General features: G+C 44.9%; 1 protein-coding gene across 14 annotated transcripts in view; it reads left to right on the top strand.

Moving 5' to 3' along the window:
• Positions 1-21,142, top strand: part of hdac4 (histone deacetylase 4) — a 553,521-nt gene that overhangs the window by 297,814 nt on the left and 234,565 nt on the right. For 10 of the 14 annotated variants that reach the window (XM_085985633.1, XM_085985631.1, XM_085985630.1 and 7 more), the window contains 3 exons: positions 2,619-2,860; positions 8,717-8,863; positions 11,798-11,948. In XM_085985633.1, coding sequence (XP_085841759.1) covers positions 2,619-2,860; positions 8,717-8,863; positions 11,798-11,948 — 540 coding nt within the window. The remainder of the gene's footprint in view (positions 1-2,618; positions 2,861-8,716; positions 8,864-11,797; positions 11,949-21,142) is intronic. The other 4 variants (XM_085985639.1, XM_085985637.1, XM_085985634.1 and 1 more) reach the window with 1 other exon arrangement.

Here is a 21,142-nt window from a genome sequence, read left to right as displayed (position 1 = left end):
GGAGATTTTAAAAAATTTAAATAATTTTTTTTTCTCTCTATCCCATCTTTCTTTCTCTCTCATTTCACTTTCTGTTCATGATTTGGCATTGAATTAAATATTCTAACTTCCTGGTTCCGACCCTGCAGGCTGAATTTTGACTGGGCAGGCTGTGAAGGAGGGGAGGAGGCACAGCGGAGTTTCTGTCTGGAAACGCGGAAGTTCGGAACTTTTTGCCTCCACAGCATGCGTAGTTTTGCTTTGACTGGTTCCCTGCCCGGAAGTCAGCCTGATTGACCAGTTAAATCAGAGGCTTGTAGCCTCATTAAAATATTTAATTGGCTAACCTGTCTCCTGGGAGCGGGTTGGCTGCCTGCCCCTTGTCCTCCCTCTGCTAAACCCAGAAGTGGGTGGGTTGAGGCCCGGTTATTTAAGTTTTAACATCGGCCCCAGATCCCCTGTAGAGAGTGCCGCACTTTTTTTTATTTGTTTATGGAATGTGGACGTCGCTGGTAAGGCCAGCATTTATTACCCATCCCTAGTTGCCCTTCAGAAGGTGGTGGTGAGCCACCTTTTTGAACTGCGACAGTCCGTGTGGTGAAGGTACTCGCACAGTGCTGTTAGGTAGGGAGTTCCAGGATTTTGACCCAGCGATGATGAAGAATCCGCGATATACTTCTAAGTCAGGATGGTGTGTGACTTGGAGGGGAACTGGGAGGTGGTGGTGTTCCCATGCGCCTACTGCCCTTGTCCTTCTAGGTGGCAGAGGTCACAGGTTTGGGAGGTGCTGCTGAAGAAGCCTTGGCGAGTTGCTGCAGTACATCTTGTAGATGGTACACCCTGCAGCCATGGTGCGCCGGTGGAGGAGGGAGTGAATGTTTAAGGTGGTGGATGGGGTGCCAATCAAGCGGGCTGCTTTTTCCTGGATGGTGTCGAGCTTCTTGAGTGTTGTTGGAGCTGCACTCATCCAGGCAAGCGGAGAGTATTCCATCACATTCCTTACTTGTGCCTTGTAGATGGTGGAAAGGCTTTGGGGAGTCAGGAGGTGAGACACTCGCCGCAGAATACCTGTCCGTTTAATAACCGCAAATCGCTGTGTAAAAGCCTACAGAAAGCCTGTGGGCAAGTGTAAGTTTAATGAACAGCAAGCCCCCTTTGTTCGCCGCTGACTGCAAAGTCCGAGCCAATAATTTTGTTTTAGTTTAAAAGCTGACCTTAAAAGCATATAGCGAAATATAACATTTATACCTGGTCACTACAGTTGTGTAGTGGTTATGATACCAGACTAGCAACCCAGATATCGCAAGTTTAATATATCTAGCAATTTGTGGACGGGCACCAGGAAAAATGACTGTGAAAGATGCTGGATTGTTGTACAAATAAAACAGTTCACTAATGTCCTTTTTGGGAAGGGAATCCTACCCAGTCTGACCTACAGAAGAATCCAGTGCCTTACTATATGGTTGACTCTGAATGTTCTCCAAGCAACTAAGAATGGGCAATAAATGCTGCCTTGCCAGCATTACCCACATCCCAAGAACAAAATTTTAAAAAAAAGTAATGCAATAAATTGTTCTTTCCCTTCCCTCCCCGCCCACCCCCCACAATGACACACAGACAGGGACACGCATACACATTTTGATGCTATTAAAATTTCACTGAGTTAGCATAGATTATGACTAAATGAGCACACCAAGTGGAGACAACAAGCTTATGGTTAACAACCCCATTATGTACAATTGCTGGTGAATTGTACTCTGCAAACACCAAATCCCTCGAGCCCGAATGTACTTCGATGATGCTTCCTGCACGCAAAAGCCTGCTGGGTTAGCCCACCAAGTGTTAGACTTGCTCCCTTGGGATAGTCTTTTCATTGCAACTCTCTTCATTCCTGCGGTATCCAAAACACTCCCAACATTCCAATAGTGTTCTGACTTGAGATTTTCCATTTATAGAGCAGGAGTTTCTTAGTCAGTACATCTGCTATTCCTACTAACAATTCAGTGGAATGAGAGGCAATAGTTTGATCAAAATGTTCCAATAAGCAAATTCTAGGATTTAGCAGCATACGGAATTTGCGCAAACATGAAAACTTGTCTCTACCCCCGCCCCCTGCCAACCCTCGACCACACTAATGTTTTCAACAGCCGTCTGATTTTCTTCGGCCTACTTTGTGCCAATGAGGGAATGGAAGGTCTTCAATTGTATTGAGTCAGACTTAAATCTTGAAAGGTCAAAGTTTTTGTTCTCAAGACGCTAACTACACTTCAAGGAAAATTCAAAGAACTGACTTGCTGCCATTGCACTGGTTAGAGTGTGATGAACCATGATCTTGTGTTCAACAACTTAGAAATCTTGGTATAACAACATCCTCATTTTTAATTCCATTGATAAAGGTATCTAGAGCAGAAATATTATTGTGTGAACTGGACAAAACATGTCTACGCTGTTGTAAGGGGACTACACTATAAGTCTGTGTGTGTATGTTTAATTTGCGCCAGTACCTCTGTCTATAACAATAGGGATCTTGAATTGGTTCCTGGGATTTGTATGAGTGTTTCTTTACAATTTTGGACATGTTAAAAATGCTGCATTGAGCTACTGATTTTTAACTGTTATATTGTTTTTTTCATTTATAGTTGATATAAGCACAGCATTGCCTCCACAAGTCCAGCCCAGCACACCAATGGATCTTCGGCTCGATCATCAGTTTACAGTGCCAGCAGCCGACCCCAATGTGCGAGAACAGCAGCTACAACAGGAACTGATTGCTCTGAAACAGAAACAACAAATCCAACGTCAGCTTCTTATCGCAGAATTTCAGAGACAACATGAGCAGCTCTCACGACAACACGAAGCCCAACTACAAGAGCACATAAAGGTAACCCAAGATATTTAAACCACAGTAGGGTTGCAAAGGAGTGGAAAGTTTCCGGGAAATTTCCGGAAATTTTCCACGGGAAGTTTAGCTTGGGAATTTTGCCCAAAAAAGCGCATGCTAGCATAATATTGTTTTTTTTGTATTTTATTTTTTTTCCCCCACAGGTCCTCTCTCTCAAAATTACTAACAGAGATGGAATCTTAATTATTAAGGAATTTCTTAATCAATATATGTTTATCTTCTTACTTGGCTTGTTTTAATAATTACAAGTTTTGTGTGTGACTGTGAACAAATGTGTCCTGATTGGTTGGATGAGTGGATGAGCGATTAGCTCCCTCTATTTGTAATATTTGCATATCGAATTGTGATTGGCCTGCAGGCATCTGTAAGACTGCTATAGTTTTTTTAAGATCCAGGTTAGGGGTCCTGAGGGAAGTCATTTTGTTTTCTGCTGATGTTGTGATGATGCAGTAAGTAAATCAGACTTTATACCAAATAAACCAGTTACTTGTTGAACTCTGTTGTCCTTCAATTTAAAATATACAAAATAATACACTATTGGTGATGTAACGTCGTGTGTGTACAGGTCATGCTTCCATCACATGGAGCATCAGCAAAAATGTACTCACCCTGTTGCAATCGTGCTGATCGACTGCAGTTCGACACAGAGATGAATGCCCTTTATTTCTCTGCATAGAACAATGCCACGTTTACCGTCGGATGTGTGGAAGCATTTTACCCCAGGCATTAAAGATGGAAAGACTGTGTACATGTGCAAACACTGTAGAAAGCCATATGTAAAGAATGCCACAAAGATGCAGCAGCATTTATCCAAATGCAACAACTTCACTCAAAGCTCACTGCAGTCAGCCCAGAGTTCCTCTGCTTCCATTCAAGAAGATGATGGTTCTCATTCAGCATCAGGCTCCTTATCATCAGCAACTCCTGGCCCACTTGGAAGGTTCTTTGATACAATGGATAACCATAGCCAGAAGAATGCAGATGAGTGCCTTGCTCGAGCTGTATATGCAACAGGCTCACCTCTCATGCTCACAGCCAATGTGTACTGGAAGAGATTTTTCAATGTTATTCGCCCTGCATACTGTCCTCCCACCAGACATGCTTTGTCTACTTATTTGCTGGAGGCTGAGTATAACAGAGTCCAAGGAAAGCTCAAAGAAACGATAGCGATGGCAGACTGTGGTGCAGTTATCTCAGATGGGTGGTCAAATGTACGAGGGGAGGGCATCATAAACTACATTGTCTCCACTCCTCTCCCAGTGTTCTTCAAGAGCACAGACATGAAGGACAACAGGCACACAGGCACATACATTGCTGATGAGCTGAAAGCGGTCATCAACGATCTTGGATCACAAAAGGTCTTTGCAGTAGTTACTGACAATGCTGCGAATATGAAGGCTGCTTGGGCTCAAGTGGAGGAGGCCTACCCTCATATTACGTCTATTGGGTGCGCAGCTCATGGGCTTAACCTGCTCCTCAAGGACATCATGGGTTTGAGAACCATGGAAGCACTGTACAAGAGAGCCAAGCAAGTTGTTAAGTATGTCAGGGGAAAACAGGTAGTTGCAGCAACCTACAACTCCAAGCAAATGACAGAACAAGAACACCACACTGAAGCTGCCCAACAACACTAGATGGGGTGGTGTTGTCATAATGTACAACAGCCTTCTGGAGGGTAAGGAGTCGCTGCAAGAAATGGCAATATCCCAGTCTGGGGATATGGAAACCACCATCAAGAAAATACTGCTGGATGATGTGTTTTGGGAGAGAGTGGTTAGCAGCCTTAAACTACTCTCACCAGTAGCATCTGCAATTGCTCAGATTGAAGGAGATGACGCTGTCTTGTCAGATGTTCTCAGGCTTTTTACTGATTTAAAAGAACAAATCGGCATTGCCCGACCCACATCCCTGCTGCTCAAAGCAGAGGAGAAGGCAATTGTTCAATTCATACAGACGCGTCAAGAATTTTGTGTCAAGCCGATTCATGCTGCAGCATACATGCTGGACCCAAAGCATGTTGGGAGACCAATACTTTCTGGAGAACAGATCAACAGCGCTTAGTGTGATTTCTACCCTCTCACACCATCTCAATCTGGATGTGGGCAAAGTTCTGGGAAGTCTGGCAAAGTTCTCTACCAAGCAAGGTCTTTGGAATGGGGATGGGATATGGGAATCATGCAAGCATATCAGTGCACATACCTGGTGGAAGGGACTTTGTGCATCTGAGGCCCTGTCACCTATTGCATCGGTGATACTCCAAATCCCATCTTCATCAGCGACCTCTGAATGAAACTGGTCACTTTTTGGGAATACGCATACAAAGGTGCGCAACAGGCTGACTAACAAGAGAGTGGAGAAACTGGTGGCTATCCGGGCGAACCTACAGCTTATTGAGCCAGATACAGAAGTGTCCACCACACAGCTAGACACTGACACAGAGGAGGAAATGGACACGCCAGAGTCAGAGAATCAGGAGGAGCAATGAGGAGTAGAAGACTCATGAGTAGAAGACTCAAAGGGACAAAATAAGGACAAATTACAGGCTAAATAAGCTGACGCTCTTTTTATTTTATTTTAGATGGGTCTTTTTTGTGGGGGTTCAATAAAGTTCAAAATTATAACCTAAATAAAGTTTTGAAAGCCTGTTTTTATTTGTATGGAACAGTATGTCTATTTTGACGACAAAGATAATATAAGGGTCAGAGACCAAAACCATCAGTGTGCAAAAAAACTCTAAATTCCCGAAAATTCCCATGGAAAGTTTCCTCTTTTAAAAATTCCCAGAATTTTGCAACCCTAAACCACAGTGACCAATTCAAGCTGGACCATAGCTCCTTTTTATTATAGTAATAAAGTATCCATTCTGAACTGAAATGTAAAGATATGGTTAATCTGATGCTGTGATTTCAGCTATTGTGATGGGTTATTTTTAAGTTAAGATTTGTTGCATACTTGCATCTACTCTTGTAAATTTATACCTTACTGCATTGATACAGAAAATCTTACATCTGAGTAACTACAGAACATTTAATTGGAAAAAAATGTTACTCTACTAATCTGTTCCCCCTTCATCCAAAAAGTTAGTTTGTTTAATTTGAGAGACAGTAAGATGGCACAGAAGCATAATGCATTGCTGCTCCAGTGTACTGTGTTGCAGGGTAACAAAACACAGGTTTGTGCTTCTTTTGCCTGCCGCAGTGAGTTCCTAATCTTAAGTAATATGAAATATCCTGAACGTCAATACTCCTTGATTTAATGAGAACAATGAGTGTTATGCTAGGAATTACATAGCTAAGATCTAAATTCTATCTACTGTATTTAAAGAGTTCAAGAATGTCCAGTTGTCAGTTTGTATAACACCAACAAATCGCAACAAACGATCATTAAAAAAAAATGAAAAGAGGAGGAAAGGCAGTTATTTTGTTTTATCTGACCTGACCTTGAGATAACCTGGAAAGGTTAAGTTACGAAGAGGAGTCATGCAGCTACCAATCTAGAGAAACTTTCAGGAACAGTAATTGGACTGTAATTGACTTCAGAACATATGGAGATCACTTCCCACTGGAAGTATACAAGCAGTGGCCTTAAAGGGGCAGGCTAGGTTAGTATTTAAGCATTGTGTGTACTTCAAGATTCAGACTACCTGGTTTATTAATCAAATCTCCTGTCACGTAAAAAAAAATCACAACTAACAACACAAGATTATTGATTTAATTTTCCATAAACATCAACGCAACCACGCACGGTCATTTTAGAATATCAATATGCTGATCTGTGGTATAATCATGACTAATTTTAGAGTAATGTCTGTTTTTACAGTCACGTTGTTTAAGATAGTTATACTGAACAGGAAGTCATTTACTGTTGTATTTCCTTAAAACTGACTCAGATGGTCCTACACATCTTTGCCATTGTTTTACTGGCTGCACTTAAGGGATGGTTTTAATTGAAGGCTTACTATTTATAATGCATAACTGTAATTTGAAAAAATAAAGATGAACATTAATGAAATAAGCATAGGGAAAAAGCCAGAAAGATCAAGGAAGAAATGGGTGGGAAAGATCAAAATGAACAAAAACAAGTTCTTTTTAAGAAGAAAATCCAAATACAAGCAAGAAAAGTGTGTTATTTGACACCTCCATTATTCTTAAACTACATTTGACAAACCGCCATCCCTCCCCATATCGCAACTGGTGGTGGTTAAGGTTAAACTGCTAATTAAAGAGAGTTTCTGCCTAAAGTACCTCCTCCTCCCCCCCCCCCCCAATCCATTTATATAACTCAAAATATATGAAAAAGTCACCTACGTTGTAGGAGAAATTTCAGTTTATTGCTTTGATCTCCCCTTACCAATCACACCAGGGAGCAACTCCTGTGCTAGTTATGGATGTGACAGGTGATGATGATAATGATCCAACTGTAATGCAAGCAGTGGAAATTCTACCAAACATACAAGTATTGCCAAAGCTAAACCACAATCATCTGGGGTGGTTTTAACTCTCAACTTAAATTAACTGTCAGCAAGAAGTTAGCTTTTTCACATCTCTATCATTAATGCTCAATAACAATGAAGTTGAGTGCAAGAAGTGAGTTTTTAAAACAACAGAAGGAGGCACTTGGGAGGATTGTGTAGTTTGGAGTAATTTCAGTATTACGTATTCTCCTATTCATATAATGGAAAAATAGTGGGTGGGAGAGGAGAAATTGCCGACCTTTCATGAGATTTCTTTTGTTCCTGTCTTCTGAGACCCACTATTTTAGCCTCCTCTTACCTCTCTAACTCTGGGATTTTTTCTCTCCCCTGGAACTTTGCCCCACCATTGGTAACAGAGCTTTCTGCTGTTTACGTCCCTCACTAAACCTTCCCACTTCTCCATCAAAAACCTTCTCTGGAGCCATCTCTTCAACCAAGTTTTTGGTCACCCCTCCTGACCTCTCCCTTTGTGGCTCTGTGTTCATTTTCCTTACACCTGTCTTGTGATATTCTTTATATTAAAGGTAATATATAAATGCAAGGAGTTGCTGTAGCATATTGTAGTATCCAATGTACTTTGGAATCATTTTGAAAAATCTTGTTTTAAGCTGTTTAAAATACATTTATTTGCTTTTTTCTTCTTTTGGTTTTTAAGCCAAAACTTAAGAATTCCTGTTTTAGAGGAAATCAAGCAAAATGGCACTCTTAGCAAATGGTTTCTGCCCGCATAAAGTCTCTCCCAACACGACATTCCTGCCCATAAGTACAGAACTTCTTTTAAAGGGAAGGAAGATCTAAGAGAGCTTCTATTATTCAGAGTATGCCCCTACTCTATATCAAAATATATACCAGCAAAAAATAATCCTAGATCGTTCTGTCAAATTTCTATGTTAGAAACATAGAGATAGGAACAGGAGTAGGCCATTCGGCCCTTCGAGCCTGCTCCGCCATTCAATGAGATCATGGCTGATCTTCGTCTGAGATCATAGCTGATCTTACCAGTTCAGTACCCCGTCCCCGCCTTTTCTCCGTAACCCTTAATCCCCTTAGCCTTCAGAAATATATCCAATTCTCTCTTGAAAATATTTATTGAATTAGCCTTCACAGCCCTCTGTGGCAGGGAATTCCACAGGCTCACCACTCTTTGAGTGAAGAAATTCTTCCTCATCTCTGTTTTAAATGATTTGCCCGCTATTTTTAGACTGTGGCCCCTGGTTCTGTGCTCCCCGGCCATTGGAAACATTCTCTCTGAATTCAGCCTGTCCAGGCCTGCCATAATTTTATATGTTTCGATGAGATCCCCTCTCAATCTTCTAAACTCCAGTGAGTACAAGCCCAAACTATTTAATCTCTCTTCGTAGGTCATTCCCGCCATTCCAGGTATCAGCCTGGTGAATCGCCGTTGCACTCTTTCCATGGCAAGAACATCCTTCCGCAGATGGGGCGACCAAAACTGTACACAATACTCCAGATGCGGTCTCACCAGCACCTTGTACAGCTGTAGTAAGGTATCCCTATTCCTATACTCGAACCCCCTTGATATGAAGGCCAACATACCATTTGCCTTCTTAATCGCCTGTTGCACCTGCATGCTCTCCTTCAGTGACTGGTGCACAAGAACACCCAGGTCCCTCTGCACTTCCCCATCTCCCAATCTATTGCCATTTAGATAATAATCTACCCTCCTGTTTTTACCCCCAAAGTGGATAACCTCGCATTTATCCACATTATAGTGCATCTGGCACGTATCCGCCCATTCCCCCAACCTGTCCAAATCGCACTGTAGCCTCCTGACATCCTCATCAGAGCCCACCCCTCCTCCTAGTTTAGTGTCGTCAGCGAATTTGGAAATATTGCATCCAATTCCCTGATCCAGATCATTTATATATATTGTGAACAGCTGGGGTCCCAGGACAGATCCTTGCGGCACCCCGCTGGTCACTGCCTGCCACTCCGAAAACGAGCCGTTTATTCCAACTCTCTGTTTTCTATCCGCCAGCCAGTTCTCTATCCACGTTAATACTTTGCCCCCAATCCCATGAGCCTTAATTTTGCATGATAATCTTTTGTGTGGAACCTTATCGAAGGCTTTCTGGAAGTCAAGGTACACCACATCCACTGGCTCTCCCCCATCTATTTTACCAGTTACTTCCTCAAAAAATTCCAGCAGATTAGTCAAACACGATTTACCCTTTGTAAATCCATGTTGACTCTGTCCGATCCTTTCCCCATTTGTCAAGTGCTCCGCTATTTTATCCTTAATAATGGACTCTAGCATTTTGCCCACAACCGATGTAAGGCTTACTGGTCTATAATTCCCTGCTTTCTCTCTACCCCCCTTTTTAAATATTGGGGTAACATTAGCTACCCTCCAATCCACGGGTACTGTTCCCGAGTCAATGGAGTTCCGGAAGATGATCCTTAGAGCATCTGCTATCTACAGGGCCACCTCCTTAAGTACCCTAGGATGTAGTTTATCAGGCCCCGGGGATTTGTCGGCCTTCAGTCCCCTCAACTTACCCAACACCATATCCCTAGAGATACTAATTTCTGTCAGCTCCTCCCTCTCATTAGTCCCTATGTTTGCCGATATTCCTGGGAGGTTATTTGTGTCCTCCTTTGTGAATACAGAACCAAAGTATGAGTTTAATTGGTCTGCCATTTCCTTATTCTCCATTATATATTCTCCCGAATCGGACTGCAAGGGACCGACTTGGGATTTTACCAGTCTTTTCCTCCTGATATACCGATAAAAGCTTTTGCAGTCTGTCTTTGTGTTTGCTGCAAGTTTACTTTCGTATTCTATTTTCCCCTTCCTGATTAATCCCTTTGTCCTCTTTTGCTGTATCCTGTACTGCCCCCAATCTTCCGGTCTGGTGCTTTTTTTTGCCAGTTGATATGCCCTTTTTTTTGATTTTATGCTGTCCCTAATTTCCCTCGTTATCCACGGTTGAGTCACCTTTTTAGGTTTATTTTTATGCCAAACCGGTATAAACATGTTCTGGAATTCTTCCATTCTATCTTTGAATGCTTGCCATTGTCTATCCACTGTCAATCCCCCCAGAAACACCACCCAATCAATCTTACCCAATTCCCGTCAAATTTCTATGTTCCATTGAACAGAGACACGGATGATCTCCTCACTGCTAGGCCACTTTGTAACTGATAATGAATACCTTGAAGCGACAGTGGCTCATGTCCTGAATCCTCAAAGCCTTTCCACCAAGTCATGAACATGATAGAATACTCACCGCTTACATGGATTGGAGCACCTGCAAGAACACTAAGAAGCTCGACATCATCCAGGACAGCAATCCATTTGATCGCCATGCCTGCCACTGAACTGAATATCCACCCTTTACAACACCAGCCCACTGTGTCTGCAGTATGTACTATCTATAGAATGGTGAGCTTAATTCAACAGTACCGTAGCCCCACGAGCTTTTCCATTGAGAAGAATTAGAGCAGCAAAGTGATGGGCATGACATTACTTGCAAGTTTCCCTTCAAGTTGTACATCATCCCGACTTGAACATGTATCACTTCCTTCATTATCACGGGATCCCAATCCGAGAATTTCACATCGAACACCATTGGGAGCACCATCAACACAAGGACTTTAGTCGTTCAGAGAGAAGGCCCACCACCACCTACTCAGGGCAACTAGGATTGGGCAATAAATGTGGCCTTGCTATCATTGCCCACATTCCATGAACAGAAAAAGAAAACTATTTAGAACAATAGACTGGCCTAAGAGCTGAGCCATAGCTGACTGGATTAGGCAGCTCTGGATCACCCAAGCCAAGCTGAAGCCATATCGAACATCATTGGGAGCCCCATCAGCATAAAGACTTTAGTCGTTCAGAGAGCAGGCCCACCACCACCACCTCAGGGCAACTAGGATTGGGCAATAAATAGACCGCATCTATGGGACACGCTACGTTGGTGATTTCACAACAGCATGGAGGCAACCAATCTGGCAGGTTCACTATGTATAGAATGAGGGACTACATTCGCTAGACTTTGTTTCCCCTGTAGCTCATTGTCGACACTTGAAGTGCCCTGGTATAGTTTATGCACAGTTTCTGTTGTCAACTGTATTACTGAGCCAAAAATTGGCAAGAACCATAAACAACTGTTCCCTTCTGTAGATGGTCATTATTCTCGATATTGGCATACTCAGCAGCTGCTCAATGTCGATACAAATTGGCAGAGTATGCACGGTGTATCAGAGGACCCTGATTTGCATATTACAAAAGGTTCCCCGCCTGAAACAGGCAGGTGCCCCGGTCGCCCATCTCCGTATCCTACCTGGAAAGTACAAGCAGTTCCAGTGGACTTCATGCAATGCTTCACATTGGGATTGTAGGGAACGGTTCAGTTATGACGTGATTAATATGTAGACATCAGCTGCTTACCCTCCCATTTTTGTTTTGTTTTAAGCACCAACAGGACTTGCTTGCATTGAAGCACCAACAAGAAATTTTGGAACAGCAGCGTAAATTGGAGCAGCATCGTCAGGAACAGGAGATGGAGAAACAACACCGAGAACAAAAATTACTGCTGCTGAAGAATAAGGAGAAAGGAAAAGAAAGTAAGAAATGCCAGTGTCCTTATGAATCATTTAACTAGTAATTAACTTATAGACAAATATTAAGCACTGATGGTAGTATCCAGCAAACTATATTGTAAATATAGCTTCAATGATTCAAATACAATTAAAGTTGCAAGCTTAAAAACCAGCATTTAGACATGTAGTGCAATATTCCCAACTGTGGAATTTTGGTACTGCATTTATTTCAGCAGTTCAGTTAAATGCTTTGCTGACTTTAATTATCTGAACTCTTGTTAGGAGTTGATTTGTTTCTGGTTCAGATAAGTGTACTGGTGCAGCACATTGTGTAACTTGCAGTTGTCATGCCCCTCGCCCCACAAGCTTGGCTAAGTGGATTGATGCTGCTGGTATAGCATTGATGTTGGAACAGACTAGATTAGTAGATTCATCAAGGAGCATTTTACAAATTCTGTCTGTAGTGTATGTGCCTTTAAGAGCCCCCTGTGTACTGTAATGCCGGTAATGGCCACTCGGGCTATATAAGCCTGTATATTGTGTTGTATCAGTTAGTTCCCCTCCAGACTTTGTTCAGTAAACACCTGTGAAACCAACTCCTGTCTTCAGTGTCTCTATTAACACACGGACACAACAGTGGCGACGAATTGGAAACGGACTTACCTGCAATTCGGCAGCACCTCAAGGACATCGACTCCTCTGGCGTCCAAAGTTGAAGAAAATCAAGAAAAAGCTGTGGTTTCACCAGCTAGCCAAGCTGGTGGCAGGTACTGCAATAATCCTTCCTGGGCGTCGGGCTGGGGCTCCAGCGGCTGGCTCTGCAGCTAGGCCAAGCAGCGAAGGCGGAGGCAAGCAGTAACAGACGGGGAGGGAGCACTCGGGAGACGGCCGGCGCTGCGAGCAGGTCGGTGTTAAGACCTAGAGAGAGAGTCCGGCGGGAACGAGTCTCCAACTGTAAATAAATAAATAAAAAGAACGGAAACCCGCGGGAAACAGCGTTGTCATCGGCAGCAGCGGCGGGGAAGCGCGGGTAGCGCCATATCTTTTCTGCAGAAAAGAAAGAAAAGTGCGGGAAGCGCCATTTTTTTTCTAGGATACCTAAGTCTGGCAATATTGATGCTTTTGATAACGAGATAGAGGATTGGACCACATATGTGGAAAGAGTGGAGGTATATTGCACCGCAAATGGAATAGAAAATGAAAAAAAAGCGTCAGTACTTCTAAATCTAATGGGCGCAAAGACATACGGGCTGTTACGAAATTTAATCACTCCAGCCAAACCAAAGGACAAGAATTTTAAAGAAATTGTCGATACCCTACAGGAGCACTTAAACCCAACACCGCTGCTGATAGCGGAACGATTCAAATTCTTCAAGAGGAATCAACACAAGAATGAAAGTAACGCTGATTACCTCACCGAATTAAGAAAGCTATCAAAACACTGCCAATTCGGGGCAGGACTAGCAGATTATATTCGAGACAAATTCGTCTGCGGTCTCCTAAGTGAAGGAACACAGAAAAGGCTGCTTTCTGAAAAAGATTTAACACTGGACAAGGCTTTCAGTATGGCTGTATCATACGAAGCAGCCGCGAGAGGAGCTGCAGAGATACAACAAAAAACACAGGACTTCGGCACCCATGAAATGACACAGGGTTTCGAGAGATGTTATCGCTGCGGCAGATCCACCCATGACCAGAGGGACTGCTGGTTCAAGGACAAAGCATGCAGGCAATGCGGAAAGATTGGACACATTGCACGGGTATGCCGATCTGGACAAAAAAAAATCCACGGACAAGAAAAAAAAAAATCAATAAAGAAAAGTACAGAAAGGTACAAATGTTGACGGACAGTAGCTCCGAAGACCAGAAGAGCGATAGCGACTCCGGAAACAAGAGACTAAGCTGTCTCAAATTACATAATGTAATTGCCAAAGAAGATTACCAGACCATTTGGGTTACCCTCACGATAGCAGGGTCCCCAGTTAAAATGGAGCTAGATACAGGATCAGCTCTGACCATCATAAATCGACGGGATTACGAGCGGCTATTTCCGCATATACCTTTAAAAGACACATCCATTATCTTGAAAACATATACGGGGCAGAAAGTATACCCCAAAGGAAAAATAAGGGTGCCTGTTGTATACAACGGCAAGGAAATACAAAAGTTGTATTTATACGTTCTACAAGATGGTGGTCCACCGCTGTTGGGACGTGAATGGATCAGGAAAATACGTTTAGACTGGCACCCCATTCAGGCACTGACGGTGACCTGTAAGGAAAAAAAATGATGATGACGTCATACCTGAACGATTAAAAGACATCTTGGCCAACGCCAAAGAAGTGTTTCAAGAGAAACTAGGAACCTTGAAAGGCATCACCGCCTCAATAAAAGTGGAAGATGCAGCAATTCCCAAGTTTTTTAAGGCAAGACCGGTGCCATACGCAATTCGTCCAGCAGTCGAGGCAGAGCTGGAGAATTTGGAAAAGGCAGGCGTATTATCCAAAATAGATTGGAGCGAGTGGGCAACACCCATCGTCCCAGTCATGAAGAAAGCATTGAATAATGATAAATCTGAAGAACAGAGAAAAATTCGCATCTGTGGGGACTTCAAGGTGACTGTAAACCTGGTCCTTCACACGGTACAGTATCCTCTTCCGAGGATAGAAGATATTTTCACCTCACTATCCGGAGGGAAATGTTTCACCAAAATTGACTTGGCACAGGCATATCTACAGATGGAGGTTGAGGAGGCCTGTAAAAAGTATTTCACGATAAATACACACAAAGGTCTGTACCAGTACAATCGACTGGTTTTCGGAGTAGCATCCGCTCCAGCTATCTGGCAAAGAGCTATGGAGCAAGTCCTCCAAGGGACTCCGGGTACTCAATGCTACCTAGACGACATCCTTGTAACAGGAGAAAACGACAACGAGCACCTTGCCAATTTGGAGCAGGTGCTCACTAGGCTGAGAGAACGGGGCCTACGAGCAAATCGCCCCAAGTGCGAATTTTTCCAGAATCAAATATCATATTGTGGCCACATAATTAATAAGGAAGGGTTGCATAAGTCACCTGAAAAAATTGAAGCGGTCATAAAAGCCCAGCACCTGAAAATGTTTCACAATTAAGGTCGTTCCTGGGATTAGTAAATTACTATCATAAATTTTTACCGAACTTATCAACTCTTCTACACCCTCTTAATGAACTGCTACAAACAGGAGTAATTTGGAAATGGAGCGAAGACTGTAAACGTGCCTTCCATAAATGCAAAGACTTAATCACATCCAAAGAAGTTTTGGCTCATTACAACCCATCACTGCCAATCAGACTGGTGTGCGATGCATCCCCTTACGGCGTAGGAGCAGTATTATCGCATAAATTCCCTGATGGCTCGGAACGGCCGATAGCTTTTGCGTCACGCTCATTGAACTCAGCTGAGCGTAACTATGCCCAAATCGACAGGGAAGCACTCAGCCTGGTATGGGGAGTGAAGAAATTCAACCATTACCTACACTGACAAAAATTTACCTTGTTGACTGACCATCAACCCTAAAAAGGGTGTTCCCATTATGACAGCGCAAAGGCTACAGAGGTGGTCCCTTTTTCTAGGGGCACACCAATATAACATAGAATGCAAAGGATCAAAACAGCATGGGAATGCTGACGGGTTATCGCGCCTACCGTTGCCAACGGTAGAAGAAGCACCTACCGTAGACCCAGTGGAGATTTTCCACTCTACCATAGTCGAATGTCTACCAGTAACAAATTCTGCCATTGAAAGGGAAACTAGAAATGACCCGACTCTCTCACGAGTCTACGATTTAACAGTGAAGGGATGGCCAGCACATGGCGAACCACTGTTGCCAGCATTCTCGCAAAGAAGAGAACAGCTGTCAGTATACCGAGGAACCTTGATGTGTGGATCCAGAGTGGCGATTCCACCCAAACTCCGGGATAAAGTTCTAAAGGAGCTTCACGAGGGGCATCTGGGTGGAGTGAAAATGAAGAACCTAGCCAGGGCGTTTGTATGGTGGCCAGGTATCGATGGAGACATCGAAGAAATGACCAAGAGCTGCCTAGGATGCCAGAAGGTCCAAAACGCTCCACCACAAGCCCCTCTACATCCATGGGAGTGGCCCTCATCTCCCTGGCAAAGGGTACACATCGACTTTGCTGGTCCATTTATGGACTCTATGTTCTTAATCGCGGTTGATGCACACTCCAAGTGGCCGGAGGCAATAAAGATGTTCTCCACCACCACGGAAAAAACCATCACAGTATTAAGGACCATATTTGCCAGGAATGGGCTGCCGGAACAGATCTGTTCTGATAATGGACCGCAATTTGTGTCCGAAGAATTCAGGAAGTTCTTAAAAAAAACAATGGGGTTAAGCACTACACGTCCGCCCCATACCATCCCGCCACCAATGGATTGGCTGAAAGGTTTGTCCAGACCTTCAAGAAGGCCATAAAGGCCATGGGTAATGAAGACATAAAACTTCAGCACAAGGTGGATAACTTCTTGTTCGCATACAGGAATGCAACACATATGGTTACAAACCAAACTCCCGCCATGATGTTCTTCAATAGAAGCCTAAGATGCCGGCTGGATTTGATCAAGCCAAACATTAGAAGGGACGTGGAGAACCGGCAATTTCAAGGCATGAATGAAAGGCCAACTAGAACCTTCCAGATAGGTCAACAAGTTTTGGCCCGGGACTACCGTACCGAGAAATGGCAGCCTGGAACTATCTGCACACGACTAGGACCGCTGATGTATACCGTGGACATCGGAGAAAGCATAATAAGGCGCCATGCTGACCAAATCATAGTCATCCGAAAAGGGACATCCTACACCACAACTCTATACGCCTAACGATGAAGTAGAGATACCCATATCTACCTCCGATCCGGTGATACTGGAACCCGATGAACCCGACACTGGCATTCAAGCCGAATCAGCCTTGCCAAAAGAACCTACTACTGCACCACCGAGGCGTTATCCGGACCGAGTCAGGAAGCCTCCAGAGAGACTGACTTATAATTAATTAACTGCAGCAATGTGTAGATTATTTTTCTTGTAACATGTAATTAATGATTACTTAAAATATTATGTACTGGTTGGCTAAAAGGGGAGGAATTGTAGTGTATGTGCCTTTAAGAGCCCCCTGTGTACTGTAATGCCGGTAATGGCCACTCGGGCTATATAAGCCTGTATATTTTGTTGTATCAGTTAGTTCCCCTCCAGACTTTGTTCAGTAAACACCTGTGAAACCAACTCCTGTCTTCAGTGTCTCTATTAACACACAGACACAACACTATTATAATCTACTTACAGTACAGTAAAGTAGTACAAAATATAATTTTAACTGTTTCTAGTATTTCCTCTGTTAGTTTTGCTTAGTGTGAACACTTTTTCCAGCAGAGGAAACACTCTTGGCCAAATCCTGAGGTGTTCAGTACTTTTCCAGCGCCTCGAGCACATAAAGCTAGGCTGACACTCCAGTGCAGTGCTGAGGGAGTGCTGCACTGTCGGAGGTGCTGTCTTTCGGATGAGACGTTAAACCGAGGCCCCATCTCAGGTGGATGTAAAAGATCCCATGGCACTATTTTGAAGAAGAGCAAGGGAGTTATCCCCGGTGTCCCGGCCAATATTTATCCCTCAATCAACATAACAAAAACAGATTACCTGGTCATTATCACATTGCTGTTTGTGGGAGCTTGCTGTGTGCAAATTGGCTGCTATGTTTCCCCACATTACAACAGTGACTACACTTCAAAAGTACTTTATAAAGCGCCTTAAGACGTCCAGTGGTCGTGACAGGCGCTACAGAAATGTAAGTCTTTTAAGTTTTTTTTCTTCTGGCTTTCAATTTTTAAGCATCAGGATATAACATATTTAATTCTTTTTGAGGAGTGATTTATGCATCAAACCAACAATATAACCAGTTTTCCTTTGGTTTATTCAAAAAATACCATTGTTAGAGACCTGTTCTGCAGTTTGAGTTTTGTATTCTGCATTTAAAGCTGAAATTTCAAAAGAATATGGCCTTTGCACAGATGTATGAAGACAAAGTCTCCTTTTTGTTGGGCTTTTTAAAAAAATTCCTGGAATGTGGGCATCGCTGGAAAGGCCAGCATTTATTGCCCATCCCTAATTGCCCTTGAGAAGGTGGTGGTGAGCTGCCTTCTTGAACTGCTGCAGTCAGTGTGGTGAAGGTACTCCCACAGTGCTGTTAGGGAGGGAGTTCCAGGATTTTGACCCAGAGACATTGAAGGAGTGTGATATATTTCCAAGTCAGGATTGTGGTAAACCACTGTTGTTAGTATTGTTGTTCACTGTTAGTACTGTTGTTCACTCTTGCATATTGTTGTACTTGTCTGTGCATGCCTCAGCTGACTCCGCCCCTGGCTCCACCCTCATGGCTGGGTATAAAGGTCGCTGCTCAGAAGCCTCCAGCCCTTTTGGATACCAGGCAACCACAAGAGGCATGCTCTGTTCTTTGGTAATAAAAGCCTGTTTATTACTTTCTCAATCTCCAGTCTTTTGTAGCAATTGATAGTGCATCAATTTTATTACCAAAGTTAAATGTTGGCTGCGGATGCTGATCAACCGATGGCGCAAAACGCTGAGCAGCAGGCGCTGCTGCGAGCCCTCAGACCAACATGCCTGGACCTAGACCCCCAAGAAGCGGGTTCGTCGACTAAATTCGCACAATGGCTGCGTTGCTTTGAGGCGTATCTGGAAGCCTCGACCGTGACTCTTGATGAAAATAAACTGAAAATCCTGGCCTCGAAGGTGAGCCACCAAGTCTATACTTTAATCCAAGATGCGACGACCTACGCGGCGGCTATCGACCTACTGAAAGGGCAGTATGCACGCCCGGTTAACACGGTCTATGCCAGGCACCTTTTAAGATCTCGCAGACAGCAGCCCGGGGAATCGGTGGAAACCTTCCTACGGGCACTGCGGGTACTCGGACGCGGCTGCGACTGCAAGGAAGTATCGGCCGCGGCACATGCGGAGGGATTGATACGAGACGCTTTCGTTGCGGGTCTAAGGTCCGACTACTCCCGGCAGAGGCTGCTGGAGAAGGGTGAAATAGACCTGACAAAGGCAGTGTCCCTTGCGCTCTCGCTCGACGCGGCCCACAGAAATATGGACGCTTTCTCCCCTCATCGCCCCGCGCCGTGGACGCCGCAATCTTGGGCCATGGGACCGCCACCTCCGACTGCTGCAGCGATGTCCAAGGCACAAAAATGCTATTTTTGTGGCCAAGCTAAACACCCTAGAGCACGCTGCCCCGCGAAGAATGCTACCTGCTCCGGCTGCGGGAAGAAAGGTCACTACGTTAGCGCCTGCAAAGGGAAGACCGCTAACGCCAGCAGCGCTGCGTGCGAACCGTGGGCGCAGCCATCTTGTCCGCCATCTTGGGCTCCCCCAGCCGCGTGGGGATCGGGACCGTGGGCGCCGCCATTTTGTCCGCCATCTTGGACGCCTCCGACTTCAACCACGGGGGAGCCGGACTCAACCACCGCCTCATCTGACGACCACATCGACTCGCTCGACCATACGCTGGCCTCCGTGACGCTGGACCAATCTCTCCCTCATCAACTGTCCAGGTCCATGATGGATATTACGGTAAACGGCCGCGCCACTACCTGCCTTTTTGACAGCGGGAGCACGGAGAGCTTTATCCACCCCGACACGGTGCGCAGTTACTCTCTCCCGGTCCTGCCGACGCGCCATCGGATCTCTTTGGCTTCCAAAGCCCAGTCAGCGGACGTCGGTGGCTACTGTGTAGTGACCCTTTCAGTAAGGGGCACAGAATACAAAAATTTTAAACTTCTGGTCCTGCCCCATCTCTGCGCTGCCGTTCTACTGGGGTTGGATTTTCAGTGCCACCTTAAGAGTGTCACATTAGCGTATGACGGACCCCTCCCCCCACTCACAGTCTGCAGCCAGCAGCTTTTAAATCGCCCGCCGTGCACCATTTGCAGCCTCTCCACCCTTAAAGTTCCCCCCCCCTCCTTGTTCGCTAACCTCACCCGCGACTGTAAGCCCATCGCTACCAAAAGCAGGCGTTACAGTGTTGGGGATAGGAGCTTCATTAAATCCGAGGTAGCGAGACTCCTGAAGGAAGGGATTATTGAAAGTAGCACCAGCCCATGGCGAGCACAAGTGGTGGTAGTGAAGACTGGCGAAAAACAGCGCCTAGTTATTGACTACAGCCAGACGATCAATCGCTACACCCAACTAGATGCATACCCACTCCCCCGCATATCTGACATGGTCAATCAGATAGCACAATACCGGGTGTTCTCGACGATTGATCTGAAGTCGGCATACCACCAGCTCCCCATCAGGGCTGAGGACCGCCAGTACACAGCTTTTGAAGCTGACGGTCGGCTCTATCACTTTCTCAGAGTTCCCTTCGGCGTCACCAACGGAGTTTCTGTCTTCCAACGGGAGATGGACCGGATGGTTGACCAGAACGCGCTCCAGGCCACTTTCCCATATCTAGACAACGTCACCATCTGCGGCCACGACCAGCAGGACCACGACGTTAATCTAGAGAAATTCCTCCGGACGGCCCAGCGGCTGAATCTCACATACAACAAAGACAAATGTATGTTTCGTACTACGCGCCTCGCTATTCTTGGCTGCGTAGTGGAGAACGGAGTCATCGGCCCAGACCCCGATAGAATGCGCCCCCTTATGGAGCTCCCCCTCCCCCACTGCCAGAAAGCACTGAAGAGATGCCTGGGGTTTTTCTCTTACTATGCTCAGTGGGTGCCCAACTATGCGGATAAAGCCCGACCCCTCATCAAGTCCGCCTCCTTCCCCCTGACAGCAGAGGCCTGTGCAGCCTTCACTCTCATAAAAGGAGACATTGCGAAGGCCACAATGCACGCTGTGGATGAGTCCCTTCCTTTTCAAGTGGAGAGCGACGCATCCGACTTTGCCCTAGCTGCAACCCTTAACCAGGCGGGGAGACCCGTGGCCTTTTTCTCAAGGACCCTCCAGGGCCCCGAGATTCGACACTCCTCTGTCGAAAAGGAGGCCCAGGCCATTGTGGAAGCCGTGCGACATTGGCGGCATTACCTGGCCGGAAAACGATTTACCCTGCTCACTGACCAGCGTTCAGTGGCTTTTATGTTTCATAATAAGCAGCGGGGCAAAATCAAGAATGACAAGATCTTAAGGTGGAGAA

This window comes from Somniosus microcephalus, chromosome 4, assembly GCF_052327205.1.
Source record: "Somniosus microcephalus isolate GS21.2 chromosome 4, FLI_Smic_1.0, whole genome shotgun sequence".
Classification (NCBI taxonomy): Eukaryota; Metazoa; Chordata; class Chondrichthyes; order Squaliformes; family Somniosidae; genus Somniosus; species Somniosus microcephalus.
This window is presented reverse-complemented; position numbering and strand designations above follow the sequence as displayed.